Here is a 22,553-nt window from a genome sequence, read left to right as displayed (position 1 = left end):
CTTTTGGTGACCTGAGGCACTGACTTCCCAGGCCCTCATTTATCTGCAAAATTATATTTGTCTTTTATCCTTAGCTGTACCCCTCAAGCAGGCAGCTGTGGGGCTTGGTCGGCCCAAGGCACTTACCCACTATAAAGGCCCTGCTCCTGCCATGGACGTGCTAAGAGGTAGGGTAAAAGGAGTTTTGTTGTTGCAAAAGGAAGCCTCTTGTGCTGGACTAGCTAAGGGAGAGGATATGAGAGAAGGTGCTTATTTCCAAATTCATGTGGAAACTATCAGGACAGACTAGTTGCAGAGGAGACAAAAACATATACACAGCCCTGATTTTCCATTCAATCAGTTTTTCATAGGGAGAGCATCATAAGCAATAGCTATTTAAAAAATATAAATGTCTTTTGTTTTTACAGATTAACTGTATGGTAACATTGATTCTATGAGGAAGAAAATCCAAAATCCACATCACTGATTTTTTCAGAGGGCAAGTCTGTGAGCAAAATGAGGACCCGAGTTTCTTAAGCTTCTCTCCTCCTTCCCCTCCCCAGTCCTGCTCCCACACTTAAAGTGATGTCCAATTGCCATATACCCTGTCTTGACTTCAAGATTCTTGGTCACTAAATTAGTGTTCTACATTGATTAAAGGTTTTAAGCAGGTGTTTTGAAAGTTACATGGCTGGGAAACCTTTCACTGTGTTTTTTTCAGGAGAACTTTGTAGAGAAGATTCCATTATAATGTCATTAGAGGCCGTAGAGAACCGAGTTTTAGGTGTTTCTTCATTCCTTAAAAACATGAGCTCAATCAGCCACTGATTTAAGAAAACACAAGGAAAAGCAGATAGAAATATGCTTTCTTAGCTCCAAACTCTTTCTGTTTGCAGTAAAGTGAAGAAATAATGAATTTTAGACCTTTGGTTTTCTCCTATTCCTAGTGTGGGGATCTCAGTCTTGAAAGTTGAGTAGGCACTAGAAGTATGGAGTACATGTCCTTAATCTGTTGAGAAGTTTCTGTTCTACTTCTAGGCTCCTGATAGCTTTTACCATGAACAGCTGCAGAATTTAGTCCAATACTTTTTCTCCAACCACTGACAGGATCATATGGCTTTTTCCTTTCCTCTGTTAAAATGATGACTTTTAGGGGTGGATCTTCCAATGCTGAACCAACACTGCCATCCCTATAACAAAACCACTTTCTACATCCTGCCAGATCTGACTTCCAATAGTTTGTTTTGTTAAACAAATTTCTATCTATGTTCATACTTTTTTCTTGTATTATCTTTATCCAGTTTTAGGATTAGCACAATGTTGAGTTCCTAAAATGAGGGGAGAAGTGTTCCTTCTTTTTTTTGCTTTAATTGTTTGATATAATTTATCAGTTAAAATGTTTATGAGCCTGCTATTGTCATATAGGTAGGGTTTGCAAGCTAGGAATATACTTTCTTTAATAGGTGCTATTCAAATTTTATATTTCCTCCAGAGTTAATTTCATTAATTTGTCTTCCAAGGTACTTCTTAAGAAGTTGTCAAATTTATTTCAAAAAAGATTTTTGTAATATGCTTTCTATATCCTTTTAAACTCTGTAAAATCTGTGGTAATGTCTCCTAGATCTTAATATTGTAATTTAAAAAATGTATAACTGATATTGTGTAACAGGAAGAAAAGGTCTAAAAGACCAGGGGAATTGGGAGGAGTAGGGGAAGGGAAATAAGGGAAGGGGAAAAATATGAAAAGAAGAAAAAAAAATGTAAACAAGGTCTTTGCAAATAGGGAAGGGTGGAGGGGGTGAAGGGAGGGCAAGGGAAGGGGAAAAAAATAAGAACCAAGAAACTCATGTAAAGGTACAAGCTCCCAATGATGAATGTAACTGTATTTTATACCAAAAATGTACCAATAAACTTAATGGGAAAAAAAAAGAAAGTTGAGTAGGACTCAGGCCAAGAAAGGATAAACAAACAAGAAGACAAAACAATGTAAGATTTGTCTGTAGAATCCATCTAATAGTCCCTTCATCCCCATTACCCCAGTAGAAGTGATCATGCCTTTATCTTCTCTCTCTTGTAGCTGGTTCACACTTCAGTCCTGGTTCTTCTAACAGATGTTTAACTCAGCATCCTTGGCAGGACTGTGAGCCCCTTGAGAGCAGAAATATTTCTGTCTGTTAGATATAAAAGTATGAATATGGGAGAAGAAGTTGGGACAGGAAAGATAGATTTAGAGGATAAAATTATCCTAGGAGGCCACAAAGACCAGAAGAGTAGCACCTGATGAAAGGACTATTCAAGGAAGGGGCAGAAAAGTAGAATCAGAGGAAATCAACGCAGAGAGGTTATGTAACAGAGGTCAGGGAAGGCAAGAATTCACCAGTACTGAAGTCATTGGTGCGGTTTGCCAGGACAGTCTCAGTGGAGAGAGGGCAAGCCACATTGCAAGCGGTGGGAGAGATGGCAGATAAGTGGAGAGAGGGAGTGTAAACCCCTCAAGCAGCTTGGGCAAGAGAGATGATCCCTAGAAGGACACATACATTTTTTAAGAAAACTTTTCCACAGATGAGAGAGGACTGACTAGCATTTTAGACTGAAAGAAGGAGTGGATAGAAAAGCACCAGCTGAAGATTTTGTGGAGAGCAATGATGAAGACAAATCCAGACCTGGAAGAAGAGCAGAGGGGATCAAAGACCCTGTAGTGACCAGGAATCTGCAACTAGGTAGTGAACTGTAGGGATGCTGGTTAGAGACAGGGGCATAAGGGTGTCATGGTTTTCCAAGGGAGAAAGAGGGCCAAAGGAGAAGGTAAGGCTTCCAAGAGTTGCAAAGAAGTTCTGACACAACTAGTAAAGACTGTTGGACACCGCTGAAGCAGCACTGGGACTGGGGGTCATGGACCAGTGTGGTGTGGGTGGGACCAAATCATCCTGCACATTTAAGAGGTCAAAGGCCACATGATTTCACAAAGGAGCTTCACGTTTCATTACTCCCTTCTTTATCCACCAGAAATGCGTTCTCACAATTTCATTTTACCTGCTAATGGTGTTCTTCCTTCATCCCTTTCTTCTCTTTTTTCTCGTCTACAATCCAAAATGCATGAATTTTCCATTTCTTCATTACTTTCTGTTAATTGGGTCATTAAGTAAAAAGAAAACCATCTCAAGTGAATCTCTTCTTTCACAACCAGCCTAAGGTGGAGTGGCTTAGCAAGTATCCATAAGTACTTTGTTTATTTGCAGAGGTCTGATTTGACTTTAAAATTGTTGTACAAATCTTCAAATTTGGTGTTATTGAGTGTTTACTCAGTCAGGAATGAATATTAGGAGAAGTTGAGCGTCTTTGGAAATGCAAACATTCTGCCTTTGAAGTAGTTAAAAAATTGTTTATTGTAGTCATAAATAGTTGGAGTGACTTTCCATTTTAGAATTCTACTCATTGTCAATAGCTGCATTATGAAAAATTGGATTCATTGCATCATTGTGAAGGACCTCAGACTGCGGTTTGCAAGAGCAGAATAAATTTTCTTGAGGTTGTACCGTTATGTACACACACACACACACACACACACACACACAGGCACACACACACAGGCACGCATTGGCAGACAGGGCCACACCTCGCAGGTCTGGGGAAAGCCACAGACCTCAGCTGTACAAGCTCAGCCTGCGCTAGAGGAACTTTCCGCAGGGCTCCAGACAGCCTCACGGCCACTACTGACCGCGAACCCCAGCCTCAGAGGAGCACAGGCAGCGGCAGGTACGCGGTGCGCGCGGCGCGAGGCCCGGGGCGGTGCGGCGGTGGCGTGAGGGTCCTGAGCGCTGCAGGTCTCGGTGCCAGCGCGCGAGCGCGCGCGCGCGCGGCCGGCGGGCTCAGCCGCATCCCTGGGTAGCCTCCTCGCTCTCCCGGAGCCGCCGCAGCCCTCCCCGCCGGCCTCGGGGCCCCCTGGGCGCCGGGCTCGGCGCTGGCTGCAGAACCTCCCCGCCGCGCGCCCCAGCCGGAACATGGCTGCGCGCCCCGCCGCCACCCTCGCCTGCTCGCTGCTGCTTCTGTCCTCGGCCCTGCTCCGCGGCGGCTGCCGGGCGCACTTGACCGCTGAGCCGGACTCAGAGCACGAGGAGGCGGTTTTGCCAGAGTCGCCCCTGCAGAGACCCACGGTGCTGGTGGCCATCCTCGCCCGCAACGCTGCGCACACGCTGCCTCACTTCCTCGGCTGCCTGGAGCGGCTGGACTACCCCAAGAGCAGGACGGCCATCTGGTGAGCGACGGGGCCGCTGCCGGGTGCGGTACCGCGGAGGGCACCGGGGGGGGGGCGCACACCCCTCGCCGCCCGCGCTGGTTCTGGGGAAGGACGCGCCGGTCTGCGTGCGCGCCGGGTGCAGACGAGAGAAGCCGGGCTAGTAGGGGTGTACGGATTGGGTGGCCTTGTCCCTTCTCATTCCGCCATCCCTCACTAGGGGCTTGGGAAGACTTGGGATTTCCTCCCTTTTAACTCTCGAGGTTTTCCCCAAAGCCCTGGAGTTCAGGGTAGGGTCCCTGTGGCGGTCTGCTTCTGCGGAACACAACTTCGGCAGGCGAGGGTCCGCAGAGCGTGGGCTGGCGTTCAGTGCCCTGAGCTGACGGCGGGGCCGGGACCCTGGGCCGGCCTCCGAGGCTGGGAAAGTGGCTCAGGTTCTCCTGGGAACAGAAGGAGGAGCTAGACCCAGAGATGGAGCCCCGCGGAGCTGCCCGACCACACTCCCGCCGCGGGCCCGTCTCCGGGCGCCCCAGGCTGTGCCCCTCGGTGCGTCCTCCAGGGGCGCCTTCTCTACGTCAGACGCGAACCGCGCGGAGCGCCTGGGCTACTGTGTCCCGGGCGCCGCGGAGCCGCCTCGGGAAGCTTAAACAGCCAAGTTTTGTCCCAGAGGAGAGACTTCTGGGTCTAGTTCCAGTGTTTGCTGCGTGGAGGCTCGGGAGATCGGTGAGAGTAGCTGCCTGCTCCACCTGTAGAACTCAGTCAAATCTCGCACCTTTTGTAAACCCAAATACCAGAAGACGACAGTTTAAGGATATGTCCTTAAAGCAGCGGTGGGGACAGAGCCAGGAAGGAGCAAGGATAAAGGCAGTAGCTGGAATTGGCTGCCTGATGGTACCTGGTCAGAGTGGTGCAGAGGTGCAAAAGCAAACAAGTGATATAGTACAGCTCTGTGCCTTACACTGCTTCACTCCGAGCCACCGATACGTGACTGCCTCCACGGAGAAGGGCGTGCTGTGTGGAAAGCGGGCCCACTGGGGCAACCGGGTTTTAAACCAGAAAAGTGATTTTTTAACCACTTCCATGCAAAGAAAATTTCAAAAATGCCAGTTCTTAAAGTGCCATTTTTTTTTTTGAAAGAGAAGTTTTACACTATGGCCTCGGTTTTTATGCACTAGTTTTTCAAAACTTTACAGTATTTGCTATAAAAGGTTAGTAAGTGGGGAGGTGGTCACCAGGCATATGTTTTTGCCACCCAATTTACAGATATTAGCTCTTTTATTACACAGTAAACTTTTAAGAGAAAGACTGTGATCTTTATTTTACAAAGAAAGGAACTGGGATTTGGATCAGTTTGAAAACTCAACTTCAGGTCACAGAATCAATAAATGGTAAGACTGGGGTCGGGGATTTAGCTCTGTGACGATGCACCTGCCTCCCAAACGCAAGGTCCTGAGTTCGATCCCCTGTATCAAAAAACAAACAAACAAACAAAAAAGGCAAGACTGGAACCTGATCCCAACTTTGTCCCTAACAGACTCCTAAAAATGTAGAAGCAGCAGGTACATGATATAAGTGAAATTTATACAAACCTGTAAGTTACAAATTAGGAGAATTGAACTGTTTGTCAATAAATAGTTCAATATGTAATTTGGATCAGATTGTGTGACATATGTAGATATCAATTTTCTTCATCAGTAAAATGGGGCAACTGGAATATAGGAGAGTTAAAAATTCTTTCCAGTTCTTGAATTCCAGAGATTTTTGTGATATGATTAGAATCAACCGGCAATGAATGTACATCCTAAATTGCGCGATAGTCCAGGTAATGTGTACATTGGTGTTGTATTTAGGTGGGCAGCATTCCAATTCTGCATAGACCTTTGAGGTTTATTTTCCTTTACCTTCATTCATGGTCCTTGTCACCTGTACTTCATCCTTTATGACCAACCCAATGCTTGGGATAAGGCTGTGGGCAACTCCTGCATTAGTCACTAAAGATTCTTCTTTGAAAACTCTTGATTCTGTATTAGAAACTCTGTATAATTTATTAGGTAATAACAGAAAATGCCAGTTTTCAAATTGTGCCCTCCAGCTCTTAAAGTACTTTATTCAATCTCTTTAAAAGTTGAACAAAGTAGGGCTCCTGATTGACAAACTTGGCTCTTTTTCCTAGACAGTGTAATGTGATCTGAATGGCATTTAAAAGGTTTAGGAGACAACCAAAGGATTTCTAAATCACAACTGGAGCATATGTGGGGTCATGCTAGGTGTCTGGAGGAACTGATACTTAGTTTGAACTGAATTTTAAAGGACGAGTAGAAATCAACGAAAACCTGGAAAGGAACGAGGCCAAATGTGATGATGGGGGCATGAACCAGAGTTTCCACTCTGGGAAAATAAAGTTGGTGACAGAGCTAATGAGGGTCTCCAAAGTTCTTGTATTTTACCACAATAGTCTCCCTGGAAATGGTGACTTCTAGACTGGTGCTAGAAGAGTATTTGGCTGGGAAGGCTATTAGGATGTCACCTTCCAGTTTAGGAGGTTATAGTTAGTTGAAAGGTCTTTGCGAGTTGCTTAGCCCTACTTTCTTTAACCCAAGATCTATTCGGTATTCAAAGCCCAAACTGGCTATTGACTCTGCAAAGCCAGAACACACCAATGTCAAAAAATGCCTGTGAGGGGCCAGGGATATAGCTCAGTGGTGCTGCTGCCTGTCTCACAAGCACAAGGTCCTGAGTTCAATCCCTGATACCAAAAAAAAAAAAAAAAAAAAAAATTTAAATTTAAACAAAAAATGCCCTTGAGCTACTGAGAACTTTACAAACAGGCATCATTAAGAATAGAATCTGGGTTCCAGCTTCCCCCGAATCTTACCTCAATCACTCACTCTGCCCAGACTCTTTCTCTTGTTCATTCAGTTATCCTCTACCAATGGCTGGAGGATCGCCCAGTACTAAGACTTCTTTCCTAGATCTTGACTTTTTTTCCTTAGCTCAGAGGATCATTGAGAGACCTGGCTTGCGGATCATATGCCAGCTTTCCTGGGATATGATTTTTTTCTTACCTAAAGTTCTAGGTCAGGTCTGCATCTGTACATACAGGTGGGACAAGTGCCAAAAAGTGATCTAAGATTCCACTGTCAGAATGAGTGCAGTTATCTCACCATCAAGGATTTTTTTTTAGATTAGGTTGAATAAAGGAAAGTTTATATTTAGAGAAAATACATATCAGCAAAAAGAAACACTTTTTACATTTACCGAAAATCCTCTAAGCTGTTTTCTCTAAATATCACAACGCTGTGATAAGAAACAAAGGAAGATGTTCTCTTGTGCACTAACTAAAGAAAGCATGCACTGAATTCATGGGAATCACCACTCTGCTGAAATGAAGGGTGCTATGAGGCATTGTAGCATGCGGCAGTATACTTCAATGGTTCTGTGTCATTCGTGGAGCTATGAACAAGTGGCCTTAACGTTAGAGGGAAGGCTGAGCTCATCCCTCTTTTCAAAGCTATAGGGGAGAAGGACCATGTACAGTGGTAGTGAGAAATGGAGCAGGACACAAGGAAAAACACTTGGCCCTAAAGGAACATTAAGTTTTGTCATGTGGAGAGCCTGCTGTTGCTTGTGGGAAGACAGTTAGATTGACACAGTCTGTGCAGTCATAGGCAATAACTGCTATGTAGTTACAGAATGATTTGGGCTTTTCTTTTGAGTTTTTGAAAAGTATTATGCTGCATTGGGAGCCATTTATGGCTTTTTAAAGCACGCGATGATATTCTGTTGACATAAACATAAAAACTGATGCATTTCTGTTAGGGGGTGCTCGTTCCGACATTTTGCACATACTTTAGCCTTCATTTGGGGGAAATTATCTTGACTATATCTCCACATTTTATTGACCAACCAGTAGCATTTTGGTTTAACCAGGTTTATAAAATGCTCCAAACTACTAGTAATGATAGTTTTAGCACCAGAGGTGAAAATGATGTCCCATGTTATCACAGTCTTGTTATTGAATGCTGCATATTATCCGAATGGATAGAAGTTTCAGCTTGTGGCTGAAAAAGTACTGATTCTTTAGTCCCCTTCTCACTTTCATTTTACTTTCCTCATCTTTCCCCTCCTTTATTTTTCTGCCCCCTGGAGAAAGGGGCAGGTAAGCTTAAAGTCAGATAGATGTAGACGCAAATCATCTGTATGATTATGAGCACATCAGTGAACATTAAAGATCCGCTTCCTCATCTGAACGTGACTAATAACTATCTCAGATTGGAACAAATTAATGAGATCATGTCTGTTACATAAATGCTACTAAATAAGTGATTTACTATTTTTTATCTTCTTTTTTTGTTTCATCTTCTTTCCCTTTCTCTTTTGAAATGAAGTTTTTAAAAAACACACTAAACTCTACTAATATGTACAACTAGTACATATTAATGAAATGAAATACAACATAAAAGTCATTGACAAGGAATTCCATTTATTTTCTTCCTTCCAACACAAAAATATCAGCATAGTGAAAACTAACATTTATTGAGGCCCTGTTCCAAGTACTTTGGTTGATAACTGATTGACTCCAAACAGCAGCTCTGGGGGGAAGGTGTCTCCACTTTACTCAGGAGGAAACTGAGGCATGGAGAATATAAATGACTTGGCCTAGGTCAGAAGATTAGTGCTCAGGGAGCTAGGATGTGGACTGAGGCAGCTAATGTCCCAGACTAAGCACTGTTTAGGATCAGGAAAGAGCCAATTAGTTCTAGTTTTTGCTTCTGTCAGTTGACCCATCTTGGGCAGATAAGAGCACCAGTGTATCAAATGAGAACTGTCACTTCTGCTTGAATGATTCCAGGGACTCAGTGATTGCATTCTGCTGTCTTGACCATTTCATCACTTAGCTCAGGCACTTTCTAGTTAATGAATTCTAATTTAGTAGATTTCATAGGAACATAATGAGCCTAAATATGGGGGTTGTCCATAAATATGCAGGCCACTTGCTATGGTCATTGCTACATAGCAACAGAAAGCAATTTCTCTTGTATTGTTAGTGGTAAATGATGAAAGCAGCACTTTTCCTACAAATATTAGCTGAAATTTGGGTTCATATTGGAAAGCACAGTCTATTTTTAAGCTTTTGAAATTACTGGGTGTTAAATTTGCTTTGCCCCAAACTCAACTTTTCTTTACAACAATTGGAGAAAACTGTCAACTCTCCCCCCTCAACTCCCCCTCCAATTTCAAATGATGATTGGACTTTATAATTTTATATGTCCTTTAGGTAAAAACCGAAGTGACTAATAAAGATCAACAATCCTATTGTTACAGTCATGGCAAATTGCCTGCAGAATTAGAAAGGATGCCTCATTGTCCTTGTTCTATTTTATTGAGTTCCATGAATGATGAATTCAAAGCACGAAACAGTTAAGGAATTTCTCCCAATAAATTATAGAGTGAAAAATGTTGGCTCTAGGTGACTGATTTCTAGATTTTAAATCCTGGGTGGCTGTTTTAACATTGCTTATTTTAGAAAAAAATCCCTCTTCATCTCAGGAGCATGCCAGTTATTCTAAGCAGAGTTTGGTTTAATAGATTTGTCTTGAGGTCCTTTATTCAAGCAATTCCCCCACGTAAACTTCCTTATGACACCAGGTACATAGCATGTGCTTCTTGTGGTCCTCTTGCTTGGCTGTCTCTGGTGGGTGTGGGAATGAACAATGAGCACTTTGTAAGCAGGAATGCTGCTGGTTGTGCCTTGGTCCTTTTTCCAACACTTAAATGTGCACATGGGGCTGTATCACTGTGTGGCAGTCTCCAAGTGTACAGCACAGTATAGTAGGACCATTATAAGGCTTTTATAGGAGCTATAGTAGGACAATTACAAGGCTTGTTCCAGAAAGTTTCTTCATAGAACAACAATATTCAGTAAAGTCTGAGAGAAAACTGTTAACCTATAGTATGGTTGTTAGATTATTCCCCAGTTAACATGTTATGAAGAAGTTTCACTGTATGCATTTAAGTCATAGCTATTATTCATCCGAAGTTATGAAATGTGTTTATTGTATGTCTTGACGTTTTATTTCAAAGGAGTGAGTTATTCATTTAATTGTACCTACATTGTTAACATTTCAAAGATTGTTGATTTAAAAGAATTTAAATCCCTTAGGGTCCTTGTAGATTTATTTCATAGTAATATAATTCAAGAATTTTCCTGCCTGACTTTTCATGTTTTAAATTGAAGAAACAATATCCTCTCATAACTTAAAAGAATCTAACAGTATGAATGGGACTCTGATGAAAGTAAGTCTCCCATCTACTCCATACCACCTGCAAAAAGGGATCAATGATTAGTTTCCTGTTTATTCTCCTATGAACTTTCTCTATCTATCTAGCTAGCTAGCTTTCAGTCTGACTCAAATATGAGTGTTTTATATGTCTTGTTCTGCACAAGTGTAATATTTTTAAACCTGCCTCTATGTGTCAAGTTCTTTAAACACTGCCACACCCATGCCCTGGGTGACATGGTAAGAGCCAGCTTCATATAGCACCTGTTGCAGGTAGTTACTCTGAACACTTCTCTGATAACCCCCATCTTGCTCTTTTGTCCTTGTCTCTCTGACCTGTAGAGACTCTGGCCCTATGCTCCCTTTTTACATTACTTCTTGATAAAGTGTAGTATATATCAAAAGTGCACATCATCAGTGTTTAACTTGATAACTGTTCACACAGGAAACGTGCCTGTGTAACCAGCACCTGACCTTGCCGGGCTTGCATTGTACACAGCGACTGTTGTTGGGGCTGAGTAGCCCCTTTGTCCTGGTCTTTGTCCCGCCAGGTCCCCACTGAGGCCACACTGTGTGTGCTTGCAAATTGCTCTGTTGTCTCTTTAACTTGACTTACCCGAATCCTGATGTCTGGTCTCTCCTCAGCCTGCTTTAGGAGCCCTAGGACCCATGTACTGTGATATCCCCTTGGAGAGCTAGCAGCCTTGGCAAGCTGCCAGCAAGTGATCTAGTGGTAACAGGATCTGGATTAGATTACTTTTGCTTCTGTTCTCCATTCCTCTGGTAGAAAAGCTGTGTGTTAATGTTCATAAAAGTAAGAACAAAAAAGGATCTAGTTATAGGTAATAACTGAAAAGTCATGTGGGATATACACAGAGTATCTACAATCAGTTCACTGGAACTTCCTGCCATTCATTTCTATTTGTGGTTGGTGGCACTAGCCAAGTCTCCTTCATGAATCAAGCTTTCGATTTGGCTGGAGGACATTTCTTTTCCTCTTCAGCAGCACCATATGTACGGAAATAATAGCTTCATGGCATCCTGTTAGGACCGAAGATTTGACTTAGTAACAAGTTTCATTGAAGTGAAGCAGTAGCTATTATTATTACTATTTTAGTTTATCAAACTCACAAGCTGAGGCCTAGCCTATCTTGTTGAGATTTTGTTTCTCTGCAAACATAGTGCAAAATAACCCCTTCCCTTCCTGGGAATGTTTAAAGATCTTCTAGAGGGTGTGCATTTCAGAGCCATGAATAATATAAGTAATGATCCTGAGTTGTATGCTCCCAAGAATATGGCAGAAACGAGTCTGGAGATAGGCTTCTTCTCTTGCAGCATTTTCATGAATGCCTGGTTTGGCACATTGGATGTATTAGAATAGTTCATTTTCTTCTAGGTTTAATGACTGAAAGGTCTACTTAAGGATGTGTAACTGGCTGGAGAGAGGAGATTAATTAAATGGAGCTTTCTCTATTTTTGCTGCCAGACCCCCGAAACTCATGAAGGAAGCTCAAAGTGCATTTTAGACAGTAGGATTCTTAGGACAGTATAGGATTCCTCTCAGTCTCTTTTCCTTCTGAGAGTGATTGTACAACTTTTGGAGAGAGGGAGGGCAGTGGGCACTGGTAAGTTATTATTCTCACAGGTGACAGATGTGACTCTAAGAAACAAGAATCAGTAGATATGAATTTATTCATATTCTCCCCAAGAACTGTGTTAAGTGAGAAATTCCTGCTCTTCAAGGCCTTGGGAGAGACAGAACTTTCTAGACATTAACAGCAAAACTTAAATTACTGGGATATCTGTGAAAAATGTGTTTGTGGACATTTGGGGCCCTGGCATTCCCAACATGAAGGAGTCTCTTGCTGGACCAATAGATGGCTTTTTAGTTTCTTGGTTGCCAGCCAGCCTCATAATCCTCTGCAAGCTGCACACACCACAGCGATTATGGTTTGGACCTGCCAGCATAGTGGGAAGTTGCTGCCAAGTGGAATCATGGTTTTTTTCATGTCATCCCTGCACCATTGAGCAGCTCACTTATACACAGCCCACATGCTGCTGCTTCCTTTCTGCTAGAAGCAGGTTGAGTGAGAAAGCATTCAGGCAGTCAGACTGGGTCTTATGTTGCAGATGGATTTTGTGGAGTTGGCATGGAAGGCTTGAAATAGCCAGAATACTAAAATATTATAGAAAATTGCAAGTCTCTGCTCTTCCTCAATCTTGTTAGATTTTAAAGTACGTTGAAAAGTCTACCACTTTCTCTTTAGCAAGAAAACTGGACTTTTAAACCAGTGGATTAAAAAATGTTATATATCAAAGAACTAGAAACATAATAAACTAAACTCGAAAATGAGAATGAAAGAAATAGTAAAAGCTCAAGCAGAAACAAAGAAAATGGAGACTAAAGTGCAATACAAAAGCTCAATTTAAAAAAGAGCTGTTTCTACAGAAAGATACACAACATAGACAAATTGTTAGCCAGACTAAGAAAAAGAGAGATAAGACGATAGTGAAATCAGAGATTAAAAGGGGACATTATAGCTCACACCACATAAATACAAATTTGGTAATCTAGAAGAACTGGACAAATTCCTAGACATATATACCTCACCAAGACTGAGTCATAAAGAAGTAGGAAACCTGAAGAGATCAGTATCAAGTAGTAAGATAGACTCAGTAAAAAAAATGCTATCATAAAAGTCTAGCACCAAATGGCTTTACCACTGAATTCTACTAAACAATTAAAGAGGAACTAATATAGTTATCCTTAAATTATATTAAAAAATAGAAGAGGAAGAAATTTTCCCAAACATCTTATGAGGCCAGCATTACCCTGATATTAAAACCAGATAAGGACACAACTAAAAAAGAAAGAAAGAAAGAAAGAGAGAAAGAGAAAGAAAGAAAGAAAGAAAGAAAAAGAAAGAAAATGTAAGTCAGTGTCCTTGACAAATGTAGGTGAAAAAATCATCAACAAATTACTAGAGGGGGCCAGGGATTTAGCCCAGTGGTTTCACTGCCTGCTGCGCAAGCTCAAGGACCCAAATTTGATCCCCGGTACCAAAAAACCCCCAAAAAACAACTATTTAGGGCCAAGATTTAGCTCAGTAGTTCTGCCACCGCCTCGCAAGTGCAAAGTCCCGAGTTCGATCCCCGGTACCAAAAAAACCCCAACAACAACAATAACAACAAATTACTAGAAAACTCAATACAGTAGCATAATAAAAAAATTATTCACTGTGATCAAGTGTGAGTCACTCCAGGGATATAAGACTGGTTCAGTAGGTTCAAATCAAGTATGTAATGCACCACATCAACAAAGTGCAGAACAAAAACCATATGGTCATCTCAAAAGATAGAGAAAATGTATTTGAAAATATTCAACATCTTTCAAGACAAAAACACTGAACAAATTAGGTATAGAAGGAAGATACCTAAACGTAATAAAGGCTACTTATAAAAAGACAACACCTGACGTCATACTGAATGGGGAAAAGCTGAAAGCTTCCTCTCATAAGATCTGGAACAAGGCAAAAATGCCAACTTTCACTATTTTTATTCAACATGGTTCTAGAAGTCCTCACCAGAGCATTCAGGTAAGAGAAAAACAAAGAGGATACAAATTGAAAAAGAAGTCAAGTTGTCCCTGTTTGTGACATGATCTTTTATGTAGAAAACTCCAAGCCACCAAAAAGCTAGTAGAACTAATAAATGAATTCCTCAAAGTTGCAGATCAAAAATCAACATAGAAAAATCAATGCCATTGCTATATACCAATAGCAAATGATCTGAAATTAATTAGTAAATTAGTAATTAGAAATTAGTAGAGCAATCCCACTTATAGTAGCTACAAAAAACCCACTAAATACTGAAGAAGAAATTTAACCAAGGAGGTGAATGATCAGTTCAGTGAAAATTATAAGACATTAGCTGAAGAGAACACAAGAAAGTAGAATGACAGCCTATGTTCATGAGTAGTAAGAGTCAAGATTGTTAAATGTTTGCACTACCCCAAAGAAGTACAGATCTAGTGCCATCCCTATGAAAATGCTAAAACATTCTCCACAGAACAAGAAAAAGCAATTCTAAAATTAAATGGGACCATAAAAATCTTCAAATAGGCAGATTGTCTTGAGCAAAAAGAATAAAGCAGGAGCTATTATACTACTTAACTTCAAAACATATCAGAAAGCTGTAGTTTTGATGAAAACAGCATGGTATTGGCATGCAAAACTGTTGTATAGATGAATGGGATGAAATAGCCTAGAAAATATACCCACATATCTACAGTCAAATGATTTTTGGCAAAGAACACACATTTGGAAAAGGAAAGTCTTTTCAATAAACGGTGCATGCAGAAGCATGAAACTAAACCTCTTTGTCTCACCAGTATAAAAATCAACTCAAAACGGATTAAAGAATTAAATGTAAGACCTGAAATTATGAAGCTACTAGAGGAAAACGTAAGAGGAATGCTTCAGGACACTGGAATAGGCAAGAATTCTTTGGAAAAGACCCAAAAAACACAGGAAATAAAAACAAAATGGGATTACATCAAACTAAAAAAGCTTTTGCAGAAGAAAAATTAATTAATTTCAGAGGACACAATTAATAGAGTGAAGAAACAATCTATAGAATGAGAGAAAATATTTTTAGCTATACATCTGGCAAGGACTTGATACCCAGAATGTACAAGAAACTCCAAAAGTAAGTGGCAGAAATAAAAATACTCTGATGTAAAAATGGGTAATAGCTCTAAATAAACACTTCTCAAAAGAAAACATACAAATGGCCAATGGATTCATGAAAAAAAAGTTCAATATCAGTAATCATCAGGGAAATGCAAATCAAAACCACGATGAGATCAGAGGAGATGAGATATTATCTTACCCCAGTAGGGATAGCTATTACCAAAAAAACCAAAGATAACAAATGCTGGTGAGGATGTAGAGCAAGGAAACCTTAGCATACTGTTGTTGGGAATGAAATTAGTATATCCACTCTAGAAAACTGTATGAGCATCCTCAAACAAATAAAAATAGAATTACCATATAATTCAGCAGTCCTACAGCTGGGTATGTATTTAAAGGAAATGAAATCAGTATGTCTGAGAGACATCTGCACTCCCATATTCATTGCAGTGCTTTTCACAATAGCCAAGAAATGGAAACAACATACCTGTCCACTAACTGATAAATGGATAGTGAAAATGTGGTACATATACACACAGTGGAATACAATTTGGCCAGGAAAAAGAATAGAATCCTGTCATTTGTGACAACGTAGATGGCACTGGAAATCATTATGTTAAGTGAAATAAGTCAAGCATAGAAAGACAAGTACTGCATAATCTCATTCATTAGCAGAATCTAGGATAAAGGAGCTGTGTGTATCCAGGCTTCTGAGTGCATCTGGCCAGGCTCTGGCCAGCTCAAGATCCCTTCTTGCAGTATATGTTTTGGTGTGTTGCCCAGCTTTGCTTTTAGGGTTTCTATTTCATACTGATGCAGGGCTTCTAATCATCTCTGAGTATTGAATTTCTTGTGTTACTTTAATGTGTTTGGAGTTTAGCTTCTTTTGTTTCTTGGTTTGCACAAACAGTGCTGCCTTTGTCCTGTGGTCTTGACACAGCTTCAAAGCTTTGACTGGGCATCAAAGACACACTGGATCTTCGTTTCGTAGGCATCAGATTGCAGCAATGCCAGCAGGTAACTGAAGGTTACAGCCCCACTTCTGGGTCAGTTTTCTGTCTCTCAAAGAAGATTAGATTAGATTCTGCCAAGTCCTCTCTGATAATGCTTCTGAATCTTAACAGCTTTTTGTAAGGCCTGTGCAAATACAAGTGAGCCAAAAGGGGACTGTTGGTGCTTGTCTGAAGAGGAAAGGACAGTAATGCATTAATATTTTCTGAACTCCCCTTGCCCCACGAGAGGCAAATTAGTAAGAGTTCCTCTGGGAAGCATGGAAGTTTTGAGTCCTTTGGCCTGACTTTGCTACTGATGTTGCCAGGTTGATAACAGGTCAATCAGGTCAGTTTAGTCCAATCATAAAGCATAACTTGATCTTGTTTCTATGCGGCCCAATAGTTTTATATTTAGTCAGAGAAGCCCAGTTTTCTTCTCAGCTCAGAAATAAAGCTGAGAGATACTCAACAAAGTCTGTACAGGGCTTCTAGGTACCAGTTATATCTGATTTCTTAACCATTTGCACTTTTACATTGTCTCTGCCACGCACCAGAATATTATCAGTTTTTCCTAAATTCTTTGCCCTACTTTGGTCATCTCATCTGTCCAGTGAGTTTTGGATTGAGGGATCTTAAAAAACTTTTATAGCCATAATCATGGTATATATTTGCAGTTCCACTACTTATACCATGGAAAGAGAAATCACTTTATCTATTGCCACATTATTTAAGATGGCACTTTGAGCTTTTCTTTCTTTATTTGTACTTAGCTTTGACTTTTTCAGTAGTTTTGGCTTATCCATGTCCCCAAACCTTGGTGATTAGACCATTGATTTATATCTGCATAAAATTTTTTAAAGTTTTCTTGCCCTCTAACATGAATGAAAATGCCATCTCTTCCTGAACAATAGCAACAAAAGAAAAAGCTGTGATGAGATATAGAAAAATCCAGAGAATTATGACAGATCTGAAAACAGAAAACCACTGCTGTCAACATTGAGATAGAATATTTATAGCCATGGGTATATGTATTGCAGATGCGTGGTTATATTTGACTTTTTATGCATACTAAATAGGTAAATCAAACTCTTTCCTAGAAGTCCCCCCTTTCTTTGGAAAAGGCAAAAATAGGAGTGTGACATTTGCCATTGTGATGGGAAACTATACATAATATATATGTTATATATTATATATGTGTTATATATTATATATGTTATGATATGTACAAAAGTCACTGGCCAGCCAAGCCTGTAGGCTGCTGCATTTTGCTCAGTCTACTGCAGGAGGGTAGCTTGTGCATGTTGGGGATTAGGAGAACCTGGCAGTTGGAAGTCAAGTCTCACCAGGACAGTGGGTTATTAAACTGAAGTGGTAGCTACTCTGTAGGGAAAGGTTTTACTTCACGGTGGTGTCATTATATCGTAGAGATGCTAAAAAATTGGTCTGAAGTAGATGGCTTCCAAGGCCAGAAGCATAAGCGCCGTGAAAGTATCTTGTAACATGAAGCTGGGAAGAGCCATCTACTTCCTTGCTGATGTTTGAGTGTAGGACCAGAAGGAAAGCTGGAGGAAGTGGAGATTTGGGAGACCCAATATCTCTTACTTCCTGATTTTTGAATTTATATATTATAGAAAAATAAGATCAAGAAGGCAAAAATTTCCTTTGTCAAAAACTGTTGGTGAGTCTTTGATTTAACGTTCTGTGAGTTTAGTCTCCAAAATCAAACTCTTCCTTTTCTGAGCTGTAACCAATTAAAAAGCAAATCCTTCTGCTGAGTGAGAATTTTCTTGAGAAAGCATTGTGTTGTGGCTGCTCCCTCAGCCCTCCTGGTCTTGGCTGCTCTGTTGATATTCCAGCTGTATGCTGGCTGCCTTGGGTCCCTAAACTCCAGTGCCAGCTGTTTTGATTTCTGAAAGATTTTTCTGGGAGGCTTTGGTAACACTGGGGCTCAGGCATGGCAACATAAAATACCCTAGTGGGTGTTTACTCTGATATCATACTAAATGAGTTTTAATGGATTAAGAGTAGAACTGTTTCTCTCCAAAGTAAAATGAGTTTTGAAGGCCTTGCCTACCTCATCCATCCTGAGATTTAGTGTGGTTTCCTCTGATCTGTGTATCAATTGTCAAGTTTTCCATAATACATTGCCTTGGCACTCTGTAGCTTTGAGCTACAGAGCAGATAGTTTTCCTGACAGGAATGCTTCATTGTTTTGATGTCAAAGGATCAGAGGGTGAATAAACCATAATTTCTCTTTAGTGAATTTTTGAGTTCTCATATTAAATAAATCTCACTCCTACTTTTACTAACATCATAGATTTAGCTTCATTTTTTTCTTTTTCAGTGCTTTCTTTTATATGTTTGCAAAGAGGCATTTTTCTAGATTGGCTTTGGTTAATTTATGGATTGATACATTTATTTGTCCAAATGATTAGTTTTAGTGGTGGTAGTTGAAATTCACCTGTTTCATCTCAAATAATTGGGAGGAACTGCCTCTCCTTTCACTTTGTAAAAAAGAAAAATGATTATGGCTTTTTAAGAATCCAGACAGATAATTTTTGTTTTTGGCAACTTAAAAAAATTTGCCTTCTTTGGCCTTTAATCTTTGGGAAGATAAAGGGTACACAGGGCTACAGTCTGTAGTTAGCTTCACTCTGGGTGGTAAAATAACACAGTATCGTTTCCAGATCCCTGAAGAATCTATTGCTAACAAGTGAGATCATTTTTGGTAGAAGAATGGCAATATGTCATTGTCTTAAAAGAGAAATGGGCTGCAGATTCTGTCTGGGGACCTGCTTCCAAATACTTCTTCAGACTCCTCTCAGCTTAGTCTGAAGTTGGCATTAATCCTGCTTTGATATTTCAAAGAGTTTGAGTGCTGCACATGTCCAACTAAGTAGACAGTAAGACAAAACCAGTAAAATATGTAAATAAAAAGTGCAAGAGACAACAGTAATCATTTTATGATTGTTTTCATGTATTCTGTTACTCTAAAGAAATTAATATTTTCCAAGGTCTTTAGAAAAAAAGCTTTAAAAGTTCTTTATATCTTTTTGCACATTGAATAATATTTTAATTGAATATTATATAAAAATATGAGCTTGCCTGTATTTTTTTTTTTTTTTTTTGGTACCGGTGATCTAATTTGGGACCTTGCCCTAGCGAGGCAGGCACTGGAACCACTGAGCTAAATCCCCGGCCCTTGCTGTATTTTTTTTGCCATACCTCAAAGGTCTGCTGTTTAAAAATAGTGAACTGTAATCTACAGTGTGGGAACTTTCAGGCAGTCCCAGGGAAAGGCCCTCATGGGAAGAATCAAGGTCTGCAGCCAACAGCCAGCATCAACGTGCTGAGGTCATGTGAATGAGGTCCCCAGGAGCCGGGTGTTCCAGTCCAATCAAGCTTTAATATGACTGCAGCTCCCGATGCTTTTTGAAAAGGTCCCATTGGTGCCAATGCCTGATGACAGGAAGGAGCTGCTTTGTCGAGATGGTGAGGAAGGGAGAAGTGGAGGAATCATGGAAAGGGTTTACTTAATGGAAGCAAACAGAGAAGGTTGATATGGCTAAGGCTATTTTAGACTTCTATCACAATTGCCTTCTTAATGACACTGCATTCTTTGAGCTTCTACTTGAGTGAGATGTGATCAATTTTTTATATCATCAATAGTAAATTTTTATTTTAATTCTTACCGATCTATTTACCTCTGCAATTTAACAACCACTGGTTGGAGGAAATAAACATTATCTGTGTTGTTAAACTTTGTGCATTAGGTCAGTAAATTCTGTACTTGAATATCCTCTATATCCTGATTTTACAGTAGGATGTCCTAAAATACTTTTTAAAAATTGCTCTACTGTCATCGGTGGCAGTGTCATTACTAACAGGATTTCTGGGGTAGTACTCATAAAAAATCAGAGTGCTTTACTTGAAAATAACAAAATTAAATATACCATCTCAACAACAAAGGTGATATCTACATAACTACCCAGTGAGTCTGAGAACTAATAGAGTGTTGAGCAATGTCAGATCAGCATTTATCTCTTCTCTTATTTAAACCTAGATTAAGAGTGTTGAAAGGACCTGCTCATCTTACCCATTCATCTCTGAGTTTTTGATGAAGCACTTACTGTTTTCCTGCACTTCCATTGTTTTTTTCAGACTTTGAGCAAAAATTTGAAAAAATACAGCTCAGTGTTTTGGATCCTGCTTTGCATCTTCCCACAGAAATCATTTGAACACAACCCTCCTTTGATGTTCCTGTTCTTTGACTGATATCCCAGCATCTCTCATCTTGATTTAGAAGATTTTGCAGATTGGCTCTGGGCTGCAGAACAATTTGTTGTGGGTTTACATCACTTTGCGCTTACATTTGAGTCTCAGCTAGAGGACACTATACCCTTTAAAATCTCCTTTATCGATTACAACGGTTTGAGACTTTGATTTCTTTGTCTCCTAAAATAGGAATGAAGTCACTAAACATGAAAGAATGTGAATTTAAAACAACTAGCTTTAATCGTGTTTATTTTATATCAAATTCCCCAGTTCATTGATTAATATAACAGAGGACTTTGTCCAGCCCAAGTATGGGCAAAGGGTCCTGATTACTGATTTTAAAAGAAACACCCTGTAAATCAATATTGGAGTTATGTTTCCTGCATAAACCCATTAGCCCTGTCCTGGGGAAAAGTCTCAGTGAGCAATTATTTCAGACCAGTGAGGTCATAGCTGTCTGCTTGGCAAAGCTCAGCACTAGCTTCTTCAGGAAAAATAAGAGAGCTGCCAGGACTTTTTCTATGTCATACCTGAGCCCTCACAAATGCTACTTTAGACCCTATAAGACTGAAAGTGTTATTTCCTTTCATCTCCTATAGTGTGATCAAGATACTGAGAAGCAAAAAAAATCGGAGCAGAGAGCAATAATTCATTTATTTTGGAAGGAAGAGGCACATTTACAGGAACTTTGAGAAGGACCTCAGCTTTTCAAATGCAAAAGTTCAAATTCAAGATGTTTCAAGGTCTAATCTACTAAGATCATAATTACAAGTACAGTCTGGTTTGCTTTAACCAGATGTATGGTTCTATAATGAATTCTATTTGTTTTTTTCAAAAGGCTTCCTCTATTCCCGTACATTTGGCATTCTTACTGCTTGCTAATGGCAGAAAATATTTCTAGCTTCACGATTTATTCTGATCCCTGCTGTCTAGAGAATCATCCAGCATATTAATTGATGACTTTGAGAGATTACATATTCATTTTTAAGGGGCTATGGGTCAAATTTGGCTCTTAAATATCTCATATCTTTTCATTTAGATATTTCATGCAGCATTACTGTTTGTTCTTATTAAATATTTAGATTTTCCAGGTAAAGAGTGTGCATAGCCTCAAAAAGGTTTATACTGTTCCTTCATTTTATTAGCAATGAAAAATTTTCCTATGAATGAAATTATTGTTAGGATTTGTTCCATCTTGTTTGTTTTTCTTCTGTAGATGTTTTGCAACCTTGATTTCTAGGAGTGGAGTTATTTATGTCCTTCCTAGGAAAGGAAATATAACACTCTAGTTATGATAATTAATATTAGAAAAGAAGTTTCCTTCTCCCTCCTATGATATGAGAGTGTAACAGGTCACCCCCTCCCCAGCTCAAAAGTACTGAGAAAGGAATAGGGGGGTGCCATCCATAGGAGTTTAATCTCTTGAGTATAATTTTTAAAAGGAGTTTTATTTGCAAATATATATGGAAATTTAGGCTAATGTTATTCTTAAAGGATCAGCTTTAGTTAATATATATGACAACTGTGTCTGCTTAGTGTCTTCATTGTTAGTATCTGAATTATTCTAACCAGTTTGTTGTATAACACCCTGCATTTTATAATACCTTTCAATTAATAGTGACAGCTAATATATACTGAACATTTACTATGTACCAAAGGTTATGACAACAGTTTCCATGAATAAACTCATTCAGAGCTCACAGCACCTCCAAAAAAACACATAGTATTAGTAGCAACTTCATCTGACAAAGGGAGAACTGGAATTCAAACAAATTAAGATATTTCCAGAACCACATGCTTAGGGCAGAGTAGTAGCCTGACCCAGAGCCAAATGTAGGTTAACTGTGATCTAATGATGCTGGAATTTTACTGATCACCACCCTTCCCCTACTCCTGGGGGCCAATCACAGTGTTTTCACATTGGTTTTGATAAAACAGCAAAAGGAAATAATCAGAAATTGGCTGAGCTCACTCTAGCCAACCTCCTCTCCACCACACTTCTTGGTAAGGTGTGACACTCTTGATCTTGCTAAGAGAAAAGTGTTTTGGATATACATGTAGGTTGGGGTTTGTAGGATAATGGGGTTCATAGTTCCTTGTG

At 40.0% G+C, this 22,553-nt stretch overlaps 1 protein-coding gene across 3 annotated transcripts in view; it reads left to right on the top strand.

Moving 5' to 3' along the window:
* The first annotated feature begins 3,618 nt into the window (after window positions 1-3,618).
* Window positions 3,619-22,553, top strand: part of Colgalt2 (collagen beta(1-O)galactosyltransferase 2) — a 106,095-nt gene continuing 87,160 nt past the window's right edge. Inside the window, exon 1 of one of the 3 annotated variants that reach the window (XM_087194428.1) lies at window positions 3,619-3,735. Coding sequence is in view for 2 of the 3 variants with exons in the window: in XM_004862801.3 (XP_004862858.1) it covers window positions 3,981-4,234 (254 nt within the window). In the remaining variant the exon portion in view is untranslated. Of the gene's footprint in view, window positions 3,736-3,860; window positions 4,235-22,553 lie in introns of those variants that run through there. The other 2 variants (XM_004862801.3, XM_004862800.3) reach the window with 2 other exon arrangements.

This window comes from Heterocephalus glaber, unplaced genomic scaffold (assembly GCF_053883595.1).
Source record: "Heterocephalus glaber isolate CG9 unplaced genomic scaffold, H.glaber_assembly_v1.0 deba00001600, whole genome shotgun sequence".
NCBI lineage: Eukaryota > Metazoa > Chordata > Mammalia > Rodentia > Bathyergidae > Heterocephalus > Heterocephalus glaber.
The sequence above is the reverse complement of the archived record's forward strand: the minus strand, read 5'-3'. Positions and strand labels throughout refer to the sequence as shown.